The 22831-nt window shown below is 44.2% G+C and overlaps 2 protein-coding genes across 4 annotated transcripts; one reads left to right on the top strand and one right to left on the bottom strand.

Moving 5' to 3' along the window:
- Positions 1-11: 11 nt before the first annotated feature.
- LOC120830300 (guanine nucleotide-binding protein G(q) subunit alpha) lies at positions 12-13868 on the bottom strand. Its single transcript, XM_040194861.2, has 8 exons — positions 13398-13868; positions 12774-13019; positions 7338-7522; positions 5502-5656; positions 5248-5376; positions 4836-4965; positions 4121-4274; positions 12-3597 (listed from the first exon to the last, which is right to left on the bottom strand). Exons 2-8 carry the CDS (start codon positions 12907-12909, stop codon positions 3407-3409), a joined length of 1080 nt encoding a protein of 359 aa, XP_040050795.1. The 5' UTR covers positions 12910-13019; positions 13398-13868; the 3' UTR covers positions 12-3406.
- On the top strand, positions 12034-22687 carry wdr31 (WD repeat domain 31). Of its 3 annotated transcripts, XM_040194860.2 has the most exons (11): positions 12034-12255; positions 15818-15899; positions 17997-18067; positions 18278-18410; positions 18617-18691; positions 18780-18924; positions 19334-19434; positions 19551-19618; positions 20257-20398; positions 21131-21293; positions 21394-22687. In XM_040194860.2, exons 3-11 carry the CDS (start codon positions 18021-18023, stop codon positions 21573-21575), a joined length of 1056 nt encoding a protein of 351 aa, XP_040050794.1. In that variant the 5' UTR covers positions 12034-12255; positions 15818-15899; positions 17997-18020; the 3' UTR covers positions 21576-22687. The 3 variants fall into 3 exon arrangements, with proteins under 3 accessions (XP_040050794.1, XP_040050793.1, XP_040050792.2); XM_040194859.2 differs by lacking the exons at positions 12034-12255; positions 15818-15899 and adding an exon at positions 16966-17294; XM_040194858.2 differs by lacking the exons at positions 12034-12255; positions 15818-15899 and having other exon boundaries at positions 17987-18067; positions 21394-22681.
- Positions 22688-22831: the final 144 nt, after the last annotated feature.

Raw genomic sequence — 22831 nt, 5'->3', positions numbered from 1 at the left:
AGACTTCTGAGTTATTTTGTGTTATTTACTCTCCTTTTATCCACACTTGTGTCCTCTTCTTGAGCAATGCTCGCAATACATACATGTAATATAACTCCAGTCTACTCTGAATCATCATGATTGATTTGCAACAAGAACATTTACCACAACAGAAAGACTGAACATTATAATCAGTGGGAACAGTTAAGTGCAAAGATTTCACTTGTCAATTAAAAGGATGGAGGGTCTCTGCTTTATTTATTTCAACGTCATGTGAATAGAATACCGTAACCCGAGAAATGGTCTGAGTTAGAGAAGCATCGGGCAGCTAAAGAGCCGTTTATGTAAAGCTGTTTTTCCAATACTCAACCCTGTAGTTTTACATGAAGCAGTCAGCACACTGCATAACGAACACTGTGCTCATTAACATCCTGCATGAAATCCCAACAGCAGCAGAGATTTCAAACTGTCAACACCAGCTGGAGTCTCTTAAAGGGAAAATCCAACATGTGCTCGCAAATTGTCCTTTGTGGCTGATGTTTATCCAAAATTAAATTATCGTTTGTATTTTGAATGAATGGTAGATAGTCTTTTTTTCATTTCTTTGAAGATCAGCGGGCGCTCTGTGCACACCGTTTTTTTTATAAACAAAGATTTTCCCTTTAAGCAGCAGGGACATAAGCACTTCATCATAGCAGGGACACTAGTTACTGATTACTACAACTCCACCATCAACACTGATAAATTTAAACTTAAGTCCATATTACAAACATCTCCTCTGGAACCCTTATTGTCCTCCTATGAGGCCCTGCTGTTAAGAAGTGGCTATTTTATCAAATCTACTCAATTCTCACTTAATTACGCTGGAAATTGACTTGTGGAGGCGGTTGTTGTCGTCTGCCAGTCAGTCAACCTTGTAAGACATTTTCCCGGCCAACTGATACCTCTGAAAACAAGCAGAGCTCCGCGGGAGGGAGGGAGGGCTGCTGGCTGCCAGAGTGGCTGGTAGATGCCAAACCGCAGCCAAATGGGGCAAAAAGTCCAGATTGTGGCTCGAGCTACACATCATGATGATACGTTGTTTAACCGTAGTGTCATCAGGCCGCTGAATGAGTGCATAGTGCACTTTGGCATGAGTTTTAAGAAATGAATCTAAGGGGACTATATTATGCAATCAATGGAAGGTATGATCAGATTTCAATTCACTCATGATGCTCTTATCATTTCTGGTAATGCTGTTACACTTCAAAGCGCTTCCCAGGGCTTCATGCAGCACTGACAAACAACGAAAGACCGCTAAAGCCACCAAACACTCCTTCAGCTGCACAATTATTGTTGGCTGCACAAGCTTCACCTCTCATAGAAACACAGGGGCGTTGATGAGACGTCAGAGGCACAGCTTATTCAATAAGGCAATATGTACAGGTTTTTTCTATGTTGTCATTACATAAATAAAGGCTAAAATAACACTGTACATTTCAATGAAATTGTGGAATTCAAGATTCAAGTTGAGTGAAAAAAACAACAACAAAAAAACAAATATAAAAGCACCGGAGTTTGATTTTAGGCCGTGTTATGGGAGACTGCATTCCCATCTATTAGCACAATCAGATAAATACTTTAGCTTAACGAGATTTGTTTGCAAACTCTGAGCCAAAGCCACACTTAACCTGCCTGACCTGCCTGGTCCGAGTCCCCAGGTGGGGACACTAAGAAATCTCAAAGTTAATAAATACTTAATGTGATTCTGTTAAATGTAAAAGAACCAATGAGTGGCGTGATGACATCTATTTGACGAGTGCTCAGTTCCTGAAGCTAGTTAACAATTTGAAGCCAGTAAAGAACTAAACTATCACAATTAGCCCTGTAGATTGAATTCAGTCTGCAGTTTTTTCCATTAAAAAAAAAAAGTCAATTGAACAAACGGGCTACTATAAGAACTAGCATGTCGATCAATGAGCTTTTGGATGATTCTATTCCTCCATAGAAACAACACTGTCAAAACGCAAAATTTACATTCTCTTAAAAAGAAAAAAAAGGAAACAAAAACAAACGTATCAATAACATTTCTTTTCTTCCAAAAATGAATTAGCCATTAGACACACAATACAATTACATAGTTATTTTCAATACCCCATTCAATCTGCCAAAGAAGTAATGATTAAAAAGCCAACAAAGATCCCGCCATTTATATAGAGGGATGTATGTACAACGACCATAGCATGTATAATTGCACTATGCCTCAATAGAGCATTTTGACAAAAAATACTTCAGATGACATTGAATAAGGGGATTCAGGTGTCAATCAGAAAGAAAAAGGGCTTACTTTGGTACAACATCAACACAGTGTCCTTTCAAATGTGTTTCCCGGAGGGGGGGGGGGGGGGGGGGGGGGGGGGTACCATTGACTTAGTTGAATACTTGCAGGAGTTGATCAATAAGTCGTTCGGTAAAGCGTTCGCCCGTTAGCGCTGCTCTTTCTCCGGTCAGCAACACAACAAGTTTCATTTAAGCGGTAAACGGTGCAAAGTGGACGATGGCGCTCGAGTGGTTTTGGCATCGGCGACAAATGTACAATAAAGAGCGTCAACGTGGCACAGTTGGAACATTATCGGCCTTCAGGCGGCGTGAAGCTGCCAGCGACACGGTGGTTTGCTCGACGCGACAGAGCAGAGGTGAATCCTTTAGTTTACAAAAGCATTTCTGAAGACACTTTCTGTTCCTCCTCAGCGTACCTGCCAACACCCCCCCCTCCAAAATGTAGAAAAGGTACTTCCACGGTCGCACAAATTCAATCTAATGCAATCTAATAATAAAAATAATGACAATGATTCAAGTCAGCAGATACCAAATTAATGTGAAAGTTTTTTTCTTTTTTTAAATCAGTTTATACCTATTTAACAATCAGTCCTTCTAAGTACAAAGGAAGCGGTCAGCTAGAGATGTTACATCATTTTCTGTTGACCCAATAGATAAACAACTTTAGTTTGAACCGACAGTAAAGAGGAAAAAAAAGGAGTACAGAAATGTTCTTCTTGTTTAAAAAAGGACAAGAGCTTGCGTGAGCAACATCGCATCAGTTCCAGCTCCGATGTAACTCGCTGATCGACGAAACAAAAGCCCAGAAAACCTCAAGTGCACAAGTTTTATATCTTTGTCAAAAAAAGCAAAACAAATCCCCCAAAACGTCACGATGCGCAAAGCCTCAAAATGAGCATTGTTGGCCGTACACATTCAACAGCACCCCCCCCTTATTTTAACAACTCCTTAAATAGCGAGTATAACATTTACTTTGCTCAGCTCTTGAGCACCAAGAGATAAAATAAATTAGTATAATGCAACCATCCAGTCCCCCCCCTCTCTGATGGACTTTCCTTGCGTGTGCGTTCCATACTTTCACAGATTACGTCCGTCAGCGCGCGCCGCTCTACACCAGGTTGTACTCCTTCAGGTTGAGCTGCAGGATGGTGTCTTTGACGGCGGCGAAGACGAAGCGGATGTTCTCCGTGTCAGTGGCGCAGGTGAAGTGGGAGTAGATGATCTTATCGTTGTCCGGATTCAGGTCCACAAACATCTTGAGGATGAACTCTCGGCCGGCCTGCGCGTCCCTCTGGGGGCCTGCAGGCGGGAAGAGGAACCCGGCGGCGATCACCAAAGAGTTCAAGATTAATTTCATTACACTTCAGTTTGTTGATCGGCTCATCATTAAAAGCCTACGAGACTACGATTGTTGGTATAACGGTCGAATTACAGTGGAATATTTCTCAGAAATAAACAGATGGGTGTTGATTTGATCCATTTCCAATCCCACATTAATTGTCATATCTGAATCAAAATGTTATGACACGGCTAAAATAAACTAAATCTCTTGTTGAGTTACGTTTGCCGCCTCACTATTGGTCCATTACTATTCTACAAGCTGAATTGACATGTTGTGTTACTCATCAAATAATATAACAATATAAAAGTCAAACAGCACAATCTTCCGCCAATGTTATTTATTATTATTATTACGTTTATGGTTGAAAACCGTTACCTGCCGCAGCGTTTGTGCTCTGCATCACAATGGAGTTACACATGTTCTGTGCATAACTGTGCTGTTTGAGTTGGACAGAGTTGACTCCATGCTGCTGTTACTCACCGTCATACTCGGGAAAATAGTCCACCAGGTGAGAGTACATTATCTTCTCCTCCAACAGGTCCTTCTTGTTGAGGAAGAGAATGACCGAGGAGTTTTGGAACCACGGGTACGTGACAATTGTCCTAAACAGGGCTTTGCTCTCCTCCATTCGGTTCTACGCAGAGAGAGAGTGTGAATGAGTGTGTGAGCAGAGGCGAAGCGAGGGGGGGTTAATAACTTAATTATTAAACCATTGTTCATACTCATTATGTTCACAGATTTAAATAAAGGCACAGCACCATAGGGAGAGCAGATACATGCGGCCATGTCGCCTTTGAGAGTTTAACTTCTCTCCTGCACTTGAGTCTTTGAACAAAACAACCTTTCTGAACGCGAGCTTCAGAGATTAAACTGCAGTGTGTTTACTTCAACAGAACATCTAATAAAAAAACTGGTCTAATGGTGTCAGAAGACAGAGGACATGCAGCTGGTCAGTCTTCTACTTAACAAAGGAAGCAAAACACAAGGCCCCCAATTCAGACGCTACACACACACGAGCACACAGCTGCTCATTAAAACAGTTTAACAGACTGACACGCGTTACATGTCCTCTTAAGAAAGAGAGGTGAAGTTGGCTTGAACAATGTGAAACTAAGCGTCACACAAACATTAAATCCAATCACTTAGTGTGATTAGTCCGCCTGCTTTGAAAAAGCTGCATGTGATCATCATTCACCTCATTGTCCGATTCCACCAAAACTTGGTCGTACTCGCTGAGCGCCACCAGGAACATGATGGATGTCACGTTCTCAAAGCAGTGGATCCACTTCCTCCTCTCGGACCGCTGACCGCCGACGTCCACCATCCTGTCCCGGAGGACAGAAAACAGTCACGTGGAGCAAAAACGATTGCAGATCTGTGTGAATCTCTTTTTTTAAGGGGTTCAAATAGTTATTATCTCGTGTGGTCAGGTGTGTGTGTGTGTGTGTGTGTGTGTAGCCTGTATGGCTCCAGTCCCCCTCGCTCACTACAAGGCCGACTCCGGTTCACGCCAAAGGATGCACGCCAAATCTTTGAGGTGGAGAAGCGTCGTCCGTCCACACACGGTTCTGTTTCTTTTCCAATCTTGAATGCATTTCTTTCCTTACCTGAATATGACACTCTGCAGGTCGAACGGGTACTCGATGATGCCCGTGGTGGGGACTCGAACCCTCAACACATCCTGCTGGGTGGGAAGGTAGCCGGTCTCAGCGATACGGTCCAACGCGTTCAGGTAACTGCAGCCACACACACAGCGGAAACCAACCAGGGTGAGTATTTGTCATCAAGGAAACCTCCAAAAATATAAACGTCAGCCTGCTTCAAGTCCCCCCCCCCCCCCCCCCGCCCCAATTCTACTCACTATTTAGTGGAGTCTGAGAGCTGGTATTCCCTCCGCCGATCGTAGCACTCCTGGATGCCCGGGTCATTCCATAAGCTCTTGATTGCGTCTACGTAAGGGTTCTCAAACATGCTGACCTTTTCTACGTCCACCTCCCTCACGATGTTTGCGTTGCCCTGCAGTGAAGAAACGAAAGGCAATGACTGCCTTCTATGTACAAACACCATGCAAACTGTAATAACTATTACATTAACTTTATGTTATCATTACATGCAAGACATAAACCGTCAAGGACCTGCGACCTGTTGTGAAGCACTTGGACCGCGACGTGAGCCCCCACCCCCCCACCCCCCCCCCCCGCATCCTGCTTTTTACCCCCCGAGCCACAGCCGCCCTGAATGATGACAGACAATCACCATCCGAGCTATGCAGCCCTAGTTATCGCTAGTTTCTTTTCTCGCTCGTTATATTCTATTTCCAGAAATGAATTTACACCCGCAGGCTCTGCCGGGACCTGATATCTGAAGCTCAATCCCATCGGGGCTATTAAGGGGAAAGTTTTGATGCCCTAGATCCCTATTAAAACTCTCAAGAGTCCGATGGAAAAAGCTCAACATGTACCTGAACGTGAAACTGTCCCCCTTTGCATACTGCACTAATTATAAATAATGACTTAATAAATAAGTAAGAGGACATAGAAGACCAAACAGGTACGCAATAGATACTACTTTCACGGGTGTAATCTGCTTACAAGTTAAACCATGACATTTCCCAGTGTAGTTCCCAGAAAGCCAGTGTAGACATGAAAGAAAGTTTAATTTTCACTTCCTTCAAGAGGTTAGTGAAGTCCTTAGTCAGAGGTATGGTTCTTCCCGTTTCACCCGTATGCATATGTGAGCAGAGGCATTTTGAAAGACACTTAGATTGTATCATAAGCATCGTTCTTGGCCGTACATTCATGGCACAATACTAGCATCCTAAACATATAAAACCCTCTAATAAGAGTGTAAACCTGCAACAGCCATTTATTTCATCCAGACGGGGGTTGCATTTCCTTGGTTGGCGTTCAAGGTGGGTCAATCAATGGTGAGACGACTGGGCTGAGACGGCACATTCGGTTTCACTGTGCGTGTACATGCGCATGTACACGCACAGTGAAACGCACGTGGACAATGCCGAGTCCACACAGCAGCAGCTGCTCACATTCAATCCCACGTGTTGGGACATTTTCAAAGCCTCAATGACGACGCTGTCAACCGGTTCTTTCACAAAATCGCAACGCTTAAAAGACATGGCAACTAAAAATGACTGGGCGGCCTGTTGATTTATGTTTATAGACATTGCAATGCTGATAAAATGTGATGAACCAAAAAGCCTTTCTGGTTCCACTGTATTAAAAATCCCCCTGAATACTCAAATTCCGATCGCATTGCATTATGAATACTGGCTTATGATACTTGATCTGACTTCAGGATATCACACTGAAATCTACTCAATAGTGTATTAACCCCTCGTGGCGAGGCAGGATGACGCTGAAGCAGCGTGGTCGGCCCTCACTGCTAATTACCCTATTGGTATATTTAGGGCGCTTCTCTCCTGCGCATTTGTGTTGCTTGCATACTGGGGAATTTCAGTGCCCTGAAACACACAGGAACCCAGACGCAGACGGGTTGCGATGGAGGGCTCGAGTGCTTTAAGGACACAGGAAGTGTCGTAAAGGACCGGAAACGATAAAAGGACGGCTGTTCCAAATGAGATAGAAAGCGCTCTAAAAATATACAAGGTCCCTTCACTTCGCAACCCTTTGTTACTCCAGTAGAGACATTTGAGGCGGATTGGGGTGAAAGGGTCGTTTACCTTGTTGTGCTCGTATTTGTACGGGACGTTGAGCGTCTCGGAGGCCCGGACCATGGCCTGCATGGCCGTGAAGATGTTCTGATAGACCAGTTTGGTGAAACCCCGTTTGTCCTCGTCGGAGTAGCCGGTGCCGTGGATAATCCTCATCTGTTTGATGAACGTGCTCTTCCCGCTTTCCCCCGTGCCTGAAAGGAGACACGTTAGTCGAGTTTAACATTTTGTCTTTTCTGTTTTACATTCCCGGACCGTTATGAGCAAAACAGAAACCACAAAAACAGAGTTCTGCAAAGGGAGGACATGACGTGGGCATAAGCACCTAAAAGACTACGTAGGGCCGAGGGGATCTGCACAGGTGTGTTATGATTCTATAAGCCAACTGTGAAAGTTAAGTAAATTTGACATTTGCACACAGACGTACAGCACATGTACATAAACACACACACACACGTTACGCGCTGGCTGCTTCCCTCACAGCTGGTTTGCTTGACCAAGAACAACATCTCTCTCCTCGGAGTGGTGACAGGGACTATTTGGGGAGCTGCTGGAGGAATTTCTCTTTGACTCATTGAGAATCTTGACGGACCAACTGAATGATTTAACTTTGCCTCACCACCGACTCTGGAATAACCGAAGGTCAGGACCCAAAGGTTCTGTAAAAAGAAAAGTTTAGAAGTGTCGCACTACTTCTTATCGTTTGATATATACCTATTTTAGTCAAATTGGCTTACAATATTGACCTCGTCGCTCCAAGGCTCCAACCACACACTCTGTGCACCGGTACTATTACATCAACCTCAATGACGAGGAGCAGTGGTTGCAGGCCACAGCTCCATTTTTCAAACGTATAAAGTGGAACATTGTTGAGCGTCAATGGGTTCTGGGTTTGAGCGGCACAAAGGATGCGGGTTGCTCCTCCGTGCCACAGTCCTGACCTCGTTGTTCAAACCGATGACCTCACACAGGAAGAGCAACGGGAGAGGCTCACCAACTAAAATACGTTTAGGTTAACTTATCTTATATTGGACACGTCTGAACGGAGGAATTGGCACGGAAAGTCAGTATTATGTTACAAAATGTTAATGTATTTTAACTTGACGTCTAGTTTTAAGGGTTCCTTCTTTGGATCCATCAATCAAAAGAAAAGAAATTGTCACAGAATAAACATCAAAATTATCCGACAAGACAGTATTTCAAACAGCTTGCGGTTAGAAGGAATTAGAAGGTTATAATGAGAAAAAAGTGTATATTAAAAAGCTTTTAAAATGTTAAACAGACACAGTTTCTCCAAAATATCAACGATCGCTCGACCACATCTGGGTCCTTATGGATGTTTTCTACCAAAGAGACAAAGAAAAGTAGTAGTGTGAGTTTGTGCTGCTGATTCTCCTCTCGACCCGACCGTATGACCCCGTCGGCTCAACGTTACATCGGACCCGCCAAAATAGTCAAACTCAGTAGGGTGAAAGGGAGGACAGACGGAGGAGGCCGGCAGCTGTGTGTCCGTGTTCGATGCATTTAATCACTCGGGTGACGCGCTGGACATTTCAAACTCGACTGTGAGAAGCCAAAAATATTCACAACCCGATGCTCGATCTTCATAATAAAGATCGCGTGAGTGAAGAAGAGATATTCACCCGTGAGAGCCTCAAGGAGAGCGCACAGAGCAGAGGGAGGCCACGGCGCTTCAGCAGATGTTTCACCCTTTAACTACAGTTTGAAATGTCAAACACAAATTTGACTTAAAAAACAACAACACAATCCTGTTCATATCAAGACATTACCACGCAAGACACGGATTACACTGCAGAAAATGCAGATTTTAGCAATTGAATGTCATTATGTATTATTACTACATTATTGTGACCTGCTTTAGTCGAAGTGAATCACATTGTTTTAAACGTTTCATACAAGAATGATATGACGTCTTTAGTGCTTCCCCTCACGATTACAACCATGTGTTTGTTAAAAACTTGTTAAAAGTTGCGATGGACTTTTAGCCGAAGCCTTGAGAAGGTTTCATTTGTCCGAAAAAACAGCCGACAAATCAGATTAAGTGTGTTTTAACACTGAAACTATTTCAAAAGTTATCAGAGGAGAAAACATTTTCTTGTCGACTAAATGGTTAAAGCTTTAAACCGTTATAGCAGGTGACCAAATAAAAGGTAACAAAAACAATAATTCTTAAGTTGAGGCAACGCAGCTATTTTGTTAAGTATAATAAAAAACGTAATGCTTAAAATGACTGTGAAATAAAAATACAACCAAACAAAATGGCAGAATTTGGTTGTGTTCAGGCAACAAAACTACTTTGTTCACGTCAACTTCTGAGCGCGTCTAAATGTTTTAAGGGCGACAGGAATCAGAAACTAGGTCCCGTGGTCTCCTGAGGGTTGGCGCGGGGCCGGGCCACTTTTCTAATTGAGCAGTTTTTCAATCAATTTAGCAGATGGAGACGAGCCTGATAATTATTCATGTCAACCCTTTGGGCTGTAAACCGGTTTCAGAACTCAATGCTAAATAAATAGAAATGTGATGCACGTTATAAGCTCTGCATTAAGAATGTAAGTACTATGCAGAAAACATACAGCTTAATAATTTTTAAACTTTACTGCAGACTAAAGCGATGCATAAGCTACCTAGACCCCGTGTTGTGGATATATATATAAAATATGATCCATTTATTCTAGTCTACAGTCGCTGCGTTCCTAGACTAAGCTGCTGCTTCACTTTTGTTTCTCCAGACCTGATGTCATCCCTAAAGAGGAGAAGTTCACTCACATCAAAACAAAGAAACACGGAACAACCTCAAATGGAATTCCCCTCATAACGTCCCGCCAAATAAATAAACTTCAAAAACATGCAGACGGCACCTACTCGATTTTTGCTGGCTCGTCTAACGGGAGCGTCTCAGATTATCTCTCCGTCGCCCACGGCGATAAGTCAAAACCTTTTTACAGATTGAGACGTTATTATGCTCCACTTTACTCTGACAGAATGGAGCTTTGTGTGTTGAGACCACCTGGTGCCCGAGCTGCTATAGAGGTTCACTTTGACCTTTGCATTTAACAGAGGAACACGGTCTGTGTTGTTTCACAGCAGACATTATGACTTCTCATAGCAAGTAAAGCACAAATATTAGGAACAGTAGTTACGTTTTTTTTGGAGATTATCAATGTTATTAGTTGGCACATGCGGGGAAAAGCAGTTGTAAATACGTTCTAATGAGTTATGACATGGATATAATTCTTTAATTAATGGGTTGTTCATGCTGGAAGACATCAATTTCAGCTGCCGGTTGTTGCCGAGACGCCCTCGTCATTCGGAGATGGGTTTTAGCTGGACGAATCCCGAGTCAGCCATCGCAGTGAGTCTCTGACCAACGTGATCTCCAAAATATGTTCGTAAAAAGGTAAACGAAAATCTTGAATATACAAATTCGTAGCGATACATACGAAGTGGCGGTGGTTAACCCCGCCCCTTGAGTGAACAACATGGCGGACCGTGTCGGATTCTTGACTGAACGTCTCTCCGCCATGTTGGATTTTTGGAGGGGGTTAGGGTTAGTGTTCTATTCTTACAAGTTAACATTGATTTCTCGTTAAAAATGCAATGATAACACGTTTATTTTACATCGTTAGACAAAGTGTGTTTACGGGGTGCAGGTCCCCGTTCACTTTGAATAGGGGGACGTCATCAGTTGCCAGTATTTATTTCGTATGTATCACTACGAATTTGTATGTTCTTCGTATACATTTTTACGAACAGGTTTTGGAGATCAGGCTGCTCTGACGCATTAGCAAACATGTCTGTGTGTTTGTCAGTGGTCATTTGTGTGTGTGTGTGTGTGTGTGCGTGCAGGCCAGACAGCACCTAAGCAGCGTGGGTATTATGTGCACAAGGAGGATGGATGAAGCATTTGGCAGAATTGAGAAAGTTCTAAACATGGGGAAGAGTTTTGCCCCCAGGTCCCACGGGACGGGACGTTGAGCAATTAGTAAATTTGAAACACGCACTTCACAGATGGCTAATGGAGCCGTATCGATCATGCACAACTTCCTCTGGTTAACCAGTAGAGGGAACGGCAACGGAGGATTCAGAGCACTGCATAAACGTATATTTAATGAGCTCTGGTCTCACCGAGGAAGCAAAGAAAAAAGAAAAGGCTGATTGAGCCATAATTGTTTTGTGAGGTCGGCCACGAGCAAGTCGGTGTGAGGTCACACAAAAGGTTCCTCGTTACTGGAAACCTTCCTCTGCTTGATGGAATCGTATACTGCCTGAAACTTAATGTTTTTGTACATTAAGTGTAAGCATCCGGTCATTAGGGGCTGGTTAGTAAACCACTGAAATGTAACACTGCATTGGATTGACTGAGAAAAGGAGGAACACACTGTGGATATGAACTATAATCATTCGTTCATTGGGTTTAGTTGATCAAATCTACCCATTAAATAAATATCGTACTCCCAGGAATGGATGCAGTTACGTCCTCAGATTTACACACAATCTCTCTTTCTGGTTTGGGTCAGTGGCTGTTTGTGCGTTTGCATAATAGGCGAATTGTTGGGTATTAAAAGAGATTAGAGGAAAACAAAAACAACACAATTATTTGTGCGGTTAACATGGGGGCGGGAGGAGGAGGGGGGAGGGGGGGTGGGGGGCAGCCCCTTCAAATCCTGTTACGGTTGATTCATTTCTCCATTTTACATACAACAGGATACAACGGCTGTGCTTCGGGCCTCTGCGAAGAGGCAGAGACCTCGCGCGCCTCCCTGAGAAGGTCACATTAGGTCCGAGGAGGCTGCCGCTCCCTCGCGTCTCCTCCTGTGCACTTTCTAAGGGCCTGAGCGAGGCGCTGGGTCGGGGGGGGAGAGACCGGGGTCCTGGCACTGCGAATGGGCAACTCTAATCAGTGATGGTGAGTACATGACTTGTTTCCCCACAATCTTTCCAGTATGACACATACTTCTCAACAGGATCAACACCCACCACACGTCGCAGCGTGTGACGAAGAAATAGGATCATTTAAAAGTTCTAAAAAAACACGTATGGCACGGGCGGCTACACCACGGGAGAACACACACCTGTGGAATAATCACAGCCTGCAGCGCTGCCTCGATGACTCCGAATAAAATGTTAGACTTTGCCCCCCCCCGGGGCGATGTTTGACACACTCGTAAACTCCCCACCTGGATGGGGGCCCATCGGGGGCCCGGCCGGCTGCACGGGCCGCTGCCGGGGCCCGTGTGGATCCGCGGGGGAGGGCGGAGGCCCCCACGGGAGAGCGGTTATTCAAAACAGGTGGTTTGTCTGGAGCAGCGGACAATCTGCGCGCCCCACTCGCACCACGCAGGTATGCCGGCGTGGGGAATTTAAACTGTGCATCTCTCGTGCCCGTCTCCCCTCCCTCCCCTCCCTCCCCTCCGCCGATCTTACCGAGGAGCAACAGCTTCAGTTCCCGGCGCGCGTCCCTCTTGTCCCGGCGGAGCTGCCTCTCGATCTCGTCGTTGATCCTCCGGGCTTCTTTCCCCTCCTCGCTGAGGCAACACGACATGACGGATTCCAGGGTCATTCTCGCTGCTTCTGTCTCAGCACGCGCTTCTTGATGTCTCTCTCCCTCCCCCCTCCTCTCCTATTCCTCCCCCCCTCACTGATTCATTCAGATATCACAGATCCGTCGGACTGAGGGGGAAAAAAAGGAAAAGCAGCGGTCTGTCAAATAATGTCCTCGTGCAGGAAACAATAAACGCAGATGGCGGTGGGAAGGACAATCGATTAGATATGATGGGAAATTATTATTTTTGTTGTCCGCTTTCTTTCCCCGACAGCTTGAAAATAAGCAAAACGCTGGAAAACAACGTCCCGAGCAGCGTGGATATCCGCGGGGTCTTTAATCGGTGCAATGTGCTTCTCTTTCCTCCTCGGTGCGATCTACAGATCCTTCTAAGACACGTCCAGCTCGCCGCCCGCGTCCTCCACACTCCCCCCGCAGCCCGCCCGCCTTCTTCTCGTTCAATCACCCCCCCCCCCCCCCCCCAAAAAAGAGAGGAAAAATCCCACCTCGGTTCGCGTGGTCGGCACAGCTGTCGCGCGTGTTTTCGCCCCCGTGTCTCCCGGGCGTGGTGCGGCAGAATATGGCGGACTTTCCCTCCGATCCGCTAGGCTGGGACGCGGCGCGGTTTACCTCCGGCTGCGTGACGACTGCCCGCTCGGGAAAAGCCAAGAAAGCCACGCGTAACGCGGCATTTCAGCCCGCTGACGTGAATGCGAAGAACCCCCGACCAAAAAATAATAATAATAATAATGATAAAGGCGAGTCCGAAAGGCGAGACAGAGGGAGCCGCCGGTGCTGTGGCCTCTCTCGCCCCTCGGCCAGTCTTCTCCTTCTCCGCGGTTCCCTTCGCCGTGTCTTTGCTACGGAGGCCGTCCACTCCTCCGCTGGAAGGCTGACGTAGGCGGGGAGGGGCGGGGGAGTAAAACGAACGCCACACGCCGGTGCGTCTCGCACCCCGACCTGTGGAATAGAAAAAACGCGCGTGAGCGGAGGAGCTGGTGCGTGGAACGTCGGAGAAAAGATAAAGAAATTACACTTAAACACTTAACGGGTTTTTGGGGCTGACTGTGGGGATTCGTCACAGTTACGTTACGAATGTGACGGGATATGATGTCAGCAATAAGACTCATTGTTTTGTGATTGTTTTGTTGGGTAAAAAGAACACGTGTGGGCCCTGCGCAGCAAATGTGGACATTTTTGTGTTTTATTTAGTAAAAGGTGGCTTTATTATAGGTCGGGTTACATCATATTGTGCAGTCGTCTCTTCCGACTGTACCCGCCATGAGGTAATTGTTAGATCATCTGTGCCATATACGCCTTTAACAAACTGGAGAGTTACACAGCATTGATCTCTCACATTATTCTAACACACTTACACATTGCTGAAATGATAAGTGGATGGACGGATGTCAGAGGCCATATTGTGTATCCACAGTTGTTCCATTATGACCATCCCCACTATGACCATTAGTGTTATCGGTGAATCAGTGCCCATTTTACTTCTGCCTTTTCCCACAACCAAACATTAGTCCATCACACTCAGTGTTGAAGGGACAGTCGATGTAAGTCAACACTTTATTGTGTTGGGCGGTCTTGGGCCTACGGTGGACCGTTCAGGGCCTCTGTAATGAGAGCAGTAATATGCCCGGATCACAAGCAACTCGCTGAATTTCTCATTTCGGATCCCATTCAGATTATCCAGAGCCACGCGTGTATGTGTGCTGTGCTGCTTTATTGGCCAGTTTTTGTTTAACAGCCTAAAAGCTTTCTGCATCACATTATTTTGTGTTTCAAGCAAGATAAGTGTAAAAATAAGTTTATAAGTCAACATATATTATCATGTAGACTGAGCAAAACTAGTATTTCACCATTATAGCCGGATTTCCAAAAGTGTTGGAGACAATTGTTTCAAATAATGCTCTCTATTGTAGTCTCTATTGTTATGTTTATATTATTAGCACAGGTGTTTATCAGAGCCAGAGAGACACAGGCTTGGTGTTACTCATGGCTTGGCTCAATAACACGGGACATTTAACAAGATCCTCTTTTGTTGTGCCAAAGAAGATTGGCATGGGATTTTTCTAAATAGATCTTTTTATGGATCTTTTTCATGTAAAGATTAAAACACTCTTTTATAATTGTTAATATAGATTTATTTACGCTAGACTTCTTTTCGCAGTGATTTTGTTGCCCGGTCTTGCGTTATATTTTTGGGATATAGTCACCCACCATGTACAAGTCTTTGTGTAATTACGGCACACGCTAAAAGACATTTCTAGGCACTTAATGGATTGTGCACCATCAAGTCTGAGATGGGGATTAAAGTGGATTTTAAATGTTTATATTCACTGTCGTATCCGTCATCAGAACTGCGTAAAGAATCGTTAAGCAGACAAACTTTAGAATTTGTTTTTACCCGGGCAGCAACATGTGTAGGGAGGCTTTTGTGTTTACTGCACTGTACACCAAGAACATACAGGACTGGAACAGTCACACATGCTCTTATGTGGAAGCTGCTAAACTTCAAAACCAATTTGACTCTTACAATTTCATCATTGTTACAATCACAATTTTTGTGTTATTAAATGCCTTTAAAACCATTTCAACAGTTTAGCTGAAGTCATACTCACATAAACCATTTGCTGCAAAAGCAAAAAGTTAGAATGAAATTAATCTTGAACACTGCTGATTGTAACCTAATTAAGTGGCCCGATTAGACCTTTTCAATGTGGCAGCACTGACTCAGTGCCTGATTGCTCGTAATGCGTTTGTTTAAATCCAGTTCATGAAGACAAAGCCCATATCATCTTTTCTCACTTTATCTAACAAAAAGCAGAGCAGCACAAGAAAACAGGACATGAGAAGAACAAGTGTCAAGCAGTTGAATTCCTTTTAGCTCTCAAGGGACCTGTCTGATTTGTTCCAGATTTCAAGCTTGGGGAGCTATTCAACCTGTGTTTGTAATGAAGGTCTTCCAACCAGGTCTGTAAAGAGACACCCAGCCACAGGTCAGTAACACTTCAACCTGTCATGTGTCCCTGATGAATGTCAAGATTTCCCATTAACAAATGCATTATGTTGTTGGCTGATTAGTCACAATAAACTCACCCAGTTTATTTCGTATCAACTAAAAACCCATTTGAAAATGTTATAATAGTATGTTGGTTTAGCTTAACATGTACTCAGTCAAATATGTAACACAAACAGTGTTAGGAAAGACACAATTGCACTGAGACTGATTGTTGGTGATTGGGTTTGTTACTTCTTCTTCAGACATTGTTTCCATAGATTTATTATTTGCTCACAGAGGAAAATATATTTTAATTATATACTGTCAGAATAACAGCATTTACAATGGATTTCCAACAGTGTCAATAGCTTTCAGATTAGGCTTGATCCATTCAACAGATAGTGAATAGTGTCTCAAGCAGTGTCCACATGGAAGCAGAGTTAAAACAAATCCATGAACACTTTACAGAATTTTATTGACAGACCAGTGAGTTTTTGGCTCGTAGCCCTCATCAATATAATTAACGAGGGAGATTCCACGAGCCCTAAAACGAGCATAAAGTACCTTAAATTACTGTGTGGCAGCTGGTTGGTCACTCTTTTTTTGGTACAATATGCACAATATCAACTGTGATACAAGAACCTTGAAATGTTTCATACTTTATTTCCCGGCTGAGGCCCTGTTCTGGAAAGGAGCCAATATTGTGCTCACAAATGGGATGTCACTTATTTGTGAATGTATTTGTCCAATGCTATAGATAATGCACCATAATGAGATGATGAAAACTCAGCTGCTAATTTTTGCCTGTTGAACACCAGCATGTCCATAATCCCGCCATGGTTGGTTGTGGTGATGTTGATCAGAGGGGAAGATAATAATAAATTACATATTGTGTACATGAAATTACAATTCACCCCGGATACGTGACCAGATAAGGTGTGCACGTGTAATAATGCAAATGCAAGTGAATTCTAGATGGTGGGTAGCACACGTCCAGAAATGCCACACAAATTCGTGAATGGTAAACTGACTTTTATTTTGTAAGAGGACGCTTTCAATGACTTCCTCCCCCGTGTCACGTGACCTCGCCCTCGCCTGGATACCAGAAAGCGTCGCTCCGTGGTCGCTACGGAGAGACGGATGGGTCTGTTGTAGTTTAAAGGCACTTCGGCGGTGTTTCCCCACGCAGTTACGACAACGTACGGGCATGGCAGTCTGCGGGAAGCGCTGTTCGGTCGTTGCAACAGCGACTTTACCAAGTTCTAACGTGTGTACAACCACGTTTTGGTGCTGCTAGTACGTTATCTTGACATGACCGATACAGATTAGTTAGCATGCTAGTGAGCTAGCCTCAGCCTCAGCCTCGCACAGCGACCACACCTGCCGCGCACAGGTAAGATCATCTTCATTCACTAATCGCTGAGTCACGGAGGGTTTTTTCCCACGACAAACTAACATTTTGCTTAAAATCTTTGCCGTTGTTACATAATGATTGACAGCACCGCGCACAGCAGGTGTTAACGAGCGATTAATGCCTTGCGACAGTAATGATGCCGCTCTAATAGGATTTGAGATTGTGTGTGTGTGTGTGTGTGTGTGCGTGTGCGTGTGTGCGCGCGTGCGTGTGTGTGCGTGTGCGCGCGCTTCCGCGTGTGTGTGTGAGAGAGCAGTGTTTGCTTAGGGACCTGCGCTTTAAACTTACTTTGTTGATTTGTTTGTCAAACCCTTATGCCAGATATTTCGCTGTAAAAGTGTACCCATGTTGGGATGTGTGCAGCATTCAAAGACCTTTTTAGTTTTTCAAATCAAAGAATTGTGGTTTCAATCTGACACTGTAAGGACTTCATCCACCGGCCTCCATGTATACAGGTTCAATTTTACACTTTGAAATATTCAGTGTGGTGTTTCTTTCTGAGTGTGTCAGTTTGCTCTCATGAGATTTCCCAGCGTTTTAACCGGACTTAAAATAAGGGCCTTGATCTGTTGCCCTTCATCATCACCACGTCCCACTAACGCAAGGATACACATTTGTGAATGCAACAATGATATTTTTCCAGTTTGTTCGCATTTGTCTGTGTGTGTATGTGTGTGTCAGTGTGGCTGCAGGATCCGAGCAGACATGGGCAAACTACAAAGCAAGTTTCGCAAGAGGTCTGACCTCTACAGGTGAGACGTGCCCGCTGCTAAAACAGGGTCTGCGTCCTTGTATGTACTAATTAGAACCAGGATTTAAGAAGGTAGTGCATTCACACTTGGATGAAACCAAGTGCCATCAACCTGTATGTGGATACTGCAGCTGAAAATGGTTATGGAAAAAATGCTGAATATGTTACCTTTGTGATCTCTTTGTCTGTTATAATGGTGTTTTCTGTGCAGGGCATCTCAGGGGGAAAAGGTAGATAATACCTTTGACAGTCAGGTGGTGCAGTATGAACCTGCCCATCATGGCTCCATCAGCACTGTCACAAATCTTAGCCCAGATTTGTGTGTTTCTGGTGGGAGTGACCAGGTAAATTATTCTATGTAATAGATTACAAAATAATATAATTTTAATGATTATCAATTTGCTGATGATGGTTAGCTCCCTAAATGGGCGAAGGTGCAAAAACCATGAGGATCAATGTGCCCATTTCATATTTACAGGAAAGCCCATCTGCTGATTCAAGTGTGCACATGTGTTTGTCTGTGCACGTGTGTGTGTGTCCAAACCTGTAGGCTGTCGTGGTGTACGACTGGAAACAAGGCCGGATGTGTCAGTCCTTCCAGGGACACAACCGTGAGGTTACCAAGGTAACATCCGTAAGGTGTGATGCTGCTTAGAGCTGTCACACGTTTTGTAATGTCTATCATCTTAATTCTGCCTCCATCTATGTGCCAGGTGATGTGCTATCCAGGCAGCACGTGGATCTTTAGTGCCTCACGGGACAAGACTGTTCTGATGTGGGACCTAAACCAGGGAGACGAACCTATTCAGGAATTCTGTGGGCATGAATTGGTGGTCAATGGACTAGCCATCAGCCCTGGTACACATGAGCATGCACACACACACACAGTCAGTCACATGTAAATATTTTATCCATTTGTCCTTTTCATTGCTTAGGATACAGTTCAGATGCATTTTCAGATAAGAGACAAGGTGGATAGTGTTGCAGAGTGGAATACCTTTTAAACCAATTTTGTGTACTTGTCAGTTAAGTTGAGTAAAATATCCAGCTGCCATACATTCTGAAAGCAAGAGGTAATACATCCTTTCCCTTGACTGGACTATGACTTTATAATCTTGCGTTTGTGTATATTTCATACTGAAATATCAAACTAGTTATGTTGTTTTGACGGCCTTTGTCCGTCAATGGGGGTTTGTACTTCATGCACATTGTGGTTTATTCATGTTCCGCACTGATCATATGGAACTGTTTTCATTGTGATTTGTAGAGGGGAGAAAGCTGTGCACCGGTTCTCGTGACAACTGGATGTGCCTGTGGGATATAGAATCTGCTAAATGTGAACAGAGAACCAACATTTCTAGAAACCTGGTGAGAAAAACAACCTTGTACCAAGAATTGTTTCAAGCACACTGGTTTGCCTTCGGTGTGTGTACCTGGGCTCTGCAGACTGGAAACTTTTCCAATGTCCTTTCTTCCCCGTTCAGGTGACTCATGTGTGCTGGGTGCCGAGCAGCTCCTCTCTAGTCCAGACCTCTGAAGATAAGACCATAAGGTACAGAAAGATGTGCGACTGCAACTATAGATATATATATATATATCACTATAGATGCACATCAGCAGCATAGCAAAAAAAGAGGATTTTTTTGGTTTTGCACTTGACGTTAATTATGCTAAAAATTTTCGTAGAACCCTGATAGCACAAAAGGTGTTTTGGATTATAATACCAGCGTTTATCTGCTCTAGTTCTAAGTAGAAGAATTGAGTTCTTCTTATTTGGGGACAATACAGGGTCAAGACTACAATAACTAATTCATAAAAGCAACAACACAGAGGCTTTTCTGTACTCTTAAGCTCACAGCTTCTTGAACCCTCTGACAACCTCTCATGCAGCATCCTGCTTAGGAGTAAATCATGTTGAACGTGTGTTCAAAAAACCTCCACATTTGAACTAAGACTCTAAGTATTGTATATTTTAAAACTTCTTCTGTAAATGCGGTCGCCATCAACGGCCCATGTTCAGTTTAAGCGGCGTTTAACCCGGTCCAGAGCCTACTGAATTACTTACCGTGGCACCCGACAACAGCCTGAGCTCCCCGGTAGTGAATGGATGCTTAACGGTTTATCCCCAGTAAACCGCTCTTTCCACTCCGCTGGTGTATTTCTACACTCATGTCTCTGCTTCTTGCACAGGGTGTGGGACAGCCGTACGTGGCAGGTGACCAATACTTTTCCAGCCAAGCAGTACATCCAGACCCACTGTGATGTTTCTCCAAACGGAAACTACTTAGTGTCCAGCAGCAACGGCTTCGGGGGCCAAGGCTGTGAGGCCACGGTGAGGCCGCTGCAGGGGTCTGTGCGGTTGTCGGCTGTTTTGATGTGGAGGTGGCGGGTTGGTTACCTGCGGTCTTACAACATAACAATGTGTTCATTATCATTTACATCGTGTGTTTATAAAGCAGGTAGACCCGTGGCTACAAAGTTGACACTCGTTGTTTATCATTTGTTCTCAAACGAGATAATAATCATATCTTGCCTTTGTGTTTATGACAGTTCACCCCTGTGAGTTTGACTCCCCCAGCTGGCAGCTTGAGCCTCCAGCGAAAACAATTTCCTGTCTAATCGGTGTCTTTTAAACAAGTCAAATATGAAGTTAGTCCTATTTGAGTAATCACCACTGGTTCTGTAATCCAGTCCAGTCAACGTAACAGTAAAGCATGTACAATATACAATGCCTATACAAGCATATACGATGCTTTATAGCAGCGTTCTTAACCAAAGTTCTTACAACCGTGGGTGGATTTGATCTTTCCCGGTTGGTTTTGAGGATAAACCTTTGTTTATGCATTGGTGAGTATATTGTTATGGTAATGTTGATATAGTTATATTACAAAGACCATACGATGTAACCATTGTTAAAATCTATTAATACATTTAGTTAAATGTCAAGAAATTCTCCAGCTCAAGTTGACACTTTGCTATGGCTCCATCCACCGTGTCATGCTGATAGTTTGACCTCCTCTGACGCTGCTTTTGGTCCTCAGTGGAGTTGTGTCTGTGTTGTCAGCTGTGGGACCTGCGTCAGCCCGGCTGCAAGGTCGTCGAGTACAGAGGTCACCTCCAGACCGCCGCCTGCTGCATGTTTCTGCCGACGCCTCCTGATGGAGCAGCTCAGGTTGCGACGTCCTCCCATGACGGCTCCGTCAAAATCTGGGATCAGAACTCAGCAGGTGACACTGCCTGTGTATGTATATACAGAATACACACACAGGCAGGTTCTCTTTTTACACTAACTTTGGTCCAACCCTCCCTCCGGCATCCCCTGCTCAGTGTGCTTAGGGACGCTGTGTCTGGACGGTGCTGGTCCCCTGGTTAGCCTGGCTCCCACTGACTCCACCAACCTGCTGTGCGCCAGCTTCAACAACGGCCTCCATCATATCCAGCTGGGCCACCAGGCTCCGGTTTTTGGGGCGGAGTCAGGCATGGAAATAAAAGTCGTGTCACGCTTCTGACGGCTCGAAGTTCGCCGCGTGTGACTCGCAGCGCTCACGTGTGAGCGGCCGGCTACTCTCATCCCTCTATGAGGATGTCTTGTCAGTTCTTTTAAACATTTCTACTGACATTTTTGCTTTTACTAGACTTCCACGCATCAAAGTGACGGAAGAGATCAGCGAGGTAAGGAGACGTGTATTGAGGGTGCAAAGCCTCCTGGAAGCCCATCAGAGCTGCTGTACATCATGTTGCCCCTTAAACAGAATGTTGAGGCTTTAATCGCTGCTTTCACGGATCAGAGCCGAGTGACTGTGGACTGCTCGGGCCGGGTGGATTACTGGTGCCGGTTGATCCTGAGTTTTGTTGACGCACTTTCCCAGCAGGAAGATCGGCTGGATAACAACACAGAGTAATGGAGTATATGTGTACGTTGACAATAATCTAACAGTTGATTAGTTTGTTCTGTAGCTTTAACCTTCGTGTTAGACCAAATGAGGACCTACGACACAAGACTGTACAAACACCAGCTTGGTTTTTAGGTAGAATTTATTTTATAATGTTTTTTTAAAGATACAGAGGTTTTGTTTTTTTAACTGAAGCTGCCAAGCTCATGTTGTTGTCGTACTATGCAAAAAAACCTGAGTAATTCCCTCAGTATTGTTCGAATGAACAAATGAAATTAGAATATATTGCAAATACAAAAAAAGCTGCTCTTTGAGCCATAAACCTAAAACACGCCACCATGAAATGGATTTAGGCTTTAGTGTTGGTACTGTGCTTTTCCCAAAATGGCGAGCTACTTGGTTATTAACTATAAAAGTCTCAATTGTTTACTGATTACTTTGTTTCAGCATTTTGAAATTGACAGTTTTCTATTTGTTTGCGGAGATCCGATTAGAATCTGTCACAAAGACACTTGTTAACACATCCAGCTGTGATGAGAGGATTTGTCTTATGGTGCTCAGGAATCCACATTCTATTAAGCATCATTGTTCTAAACTAGAGAACACCGCAAGCAGCAGGGAACCAAAGGTCATTACAGATTTCATTTCCTGAGAATTGACTGCTTGGATATTGATCACTACCTAAATATACATTATAATTAAGCAATAAATCATTTTATAATATCGAATTCTTGGTTGTGTATCTGAGATTTTTGGCCAGACTTGCCTTTTGCATGCTTGTCACTAATTATGAATTCTTGCTTTATTTCATTCGGTCGAGATAACGTATCTAGAACTGGCCGCTGGAACTCCTCAGGGTCTTTCACAATCTA

This window comes from Gasterosteus aculeatus, chromosome 13 (assembly GCF_964276395.1).
Source record: "Gasterosteus aculeatus chromosome 13, fGasAcu3.hap1.1, whole genome shotgun sequence".
Taxonomy (NCBI): Eukaryota; Metazoa; Chordata; class Actinopteri; order Perciformes; family Gasterosteidae; genus Gasterosteus; species Gasterosteus aculeatus.
Note: the sequence above shows the minus strand (reverse complement) of the source record. Positions and strands in the feature narration are given on the sequence as shown.

Excerpts from the sequence above, each read along its gene's own strand:
- LOC120830300 (XM_040194861.2), bottom strand. The coding sequence starts at position 12,909 with ATGACCCTGGAATCCGTCATGTCGTGTTGCCTCAGCGAGGAGGGGAAA. Across the intron at positions 4,275-4,835 it reads TGGTGGAATCGGACAATGAG|AACCGAATGGAGGAGAGCAA; the intron begins GTGAATGATGAT and ends CTCTCTGCGTAG. Across the intron at positions 3,598-4,120 it reads CTATTTTCCCGAGTATGACG|GCCCCCAGAGGGACGCGCAG; the intron begins GTGAGTAACAGC and ends TCCCGCCTGCAG.
- wdr31 (XM_040194860.2), top strand. The coding sequence starts at position 18,021 with ATGGGCAAACTACAAAGCAAGTTTCGCAAGAGGTCTGACCTCTACAG. Across the intron at positions 18,411-18,616 it reads TTTCTGGTGGGAGTGACCAG|GCTGTCGTGGTGTACGACTG; the intron begins GTAAATTATTCT and ends CCAAACCTGTAG. Across the intron at positions 19,619-20,256 it reads TCTGAAGATAAGACCATAAG|GGTGTGGGACAGCCGTACGT; the intron begins GTACAGAAAGAT and ends CTTCTTGCACAG.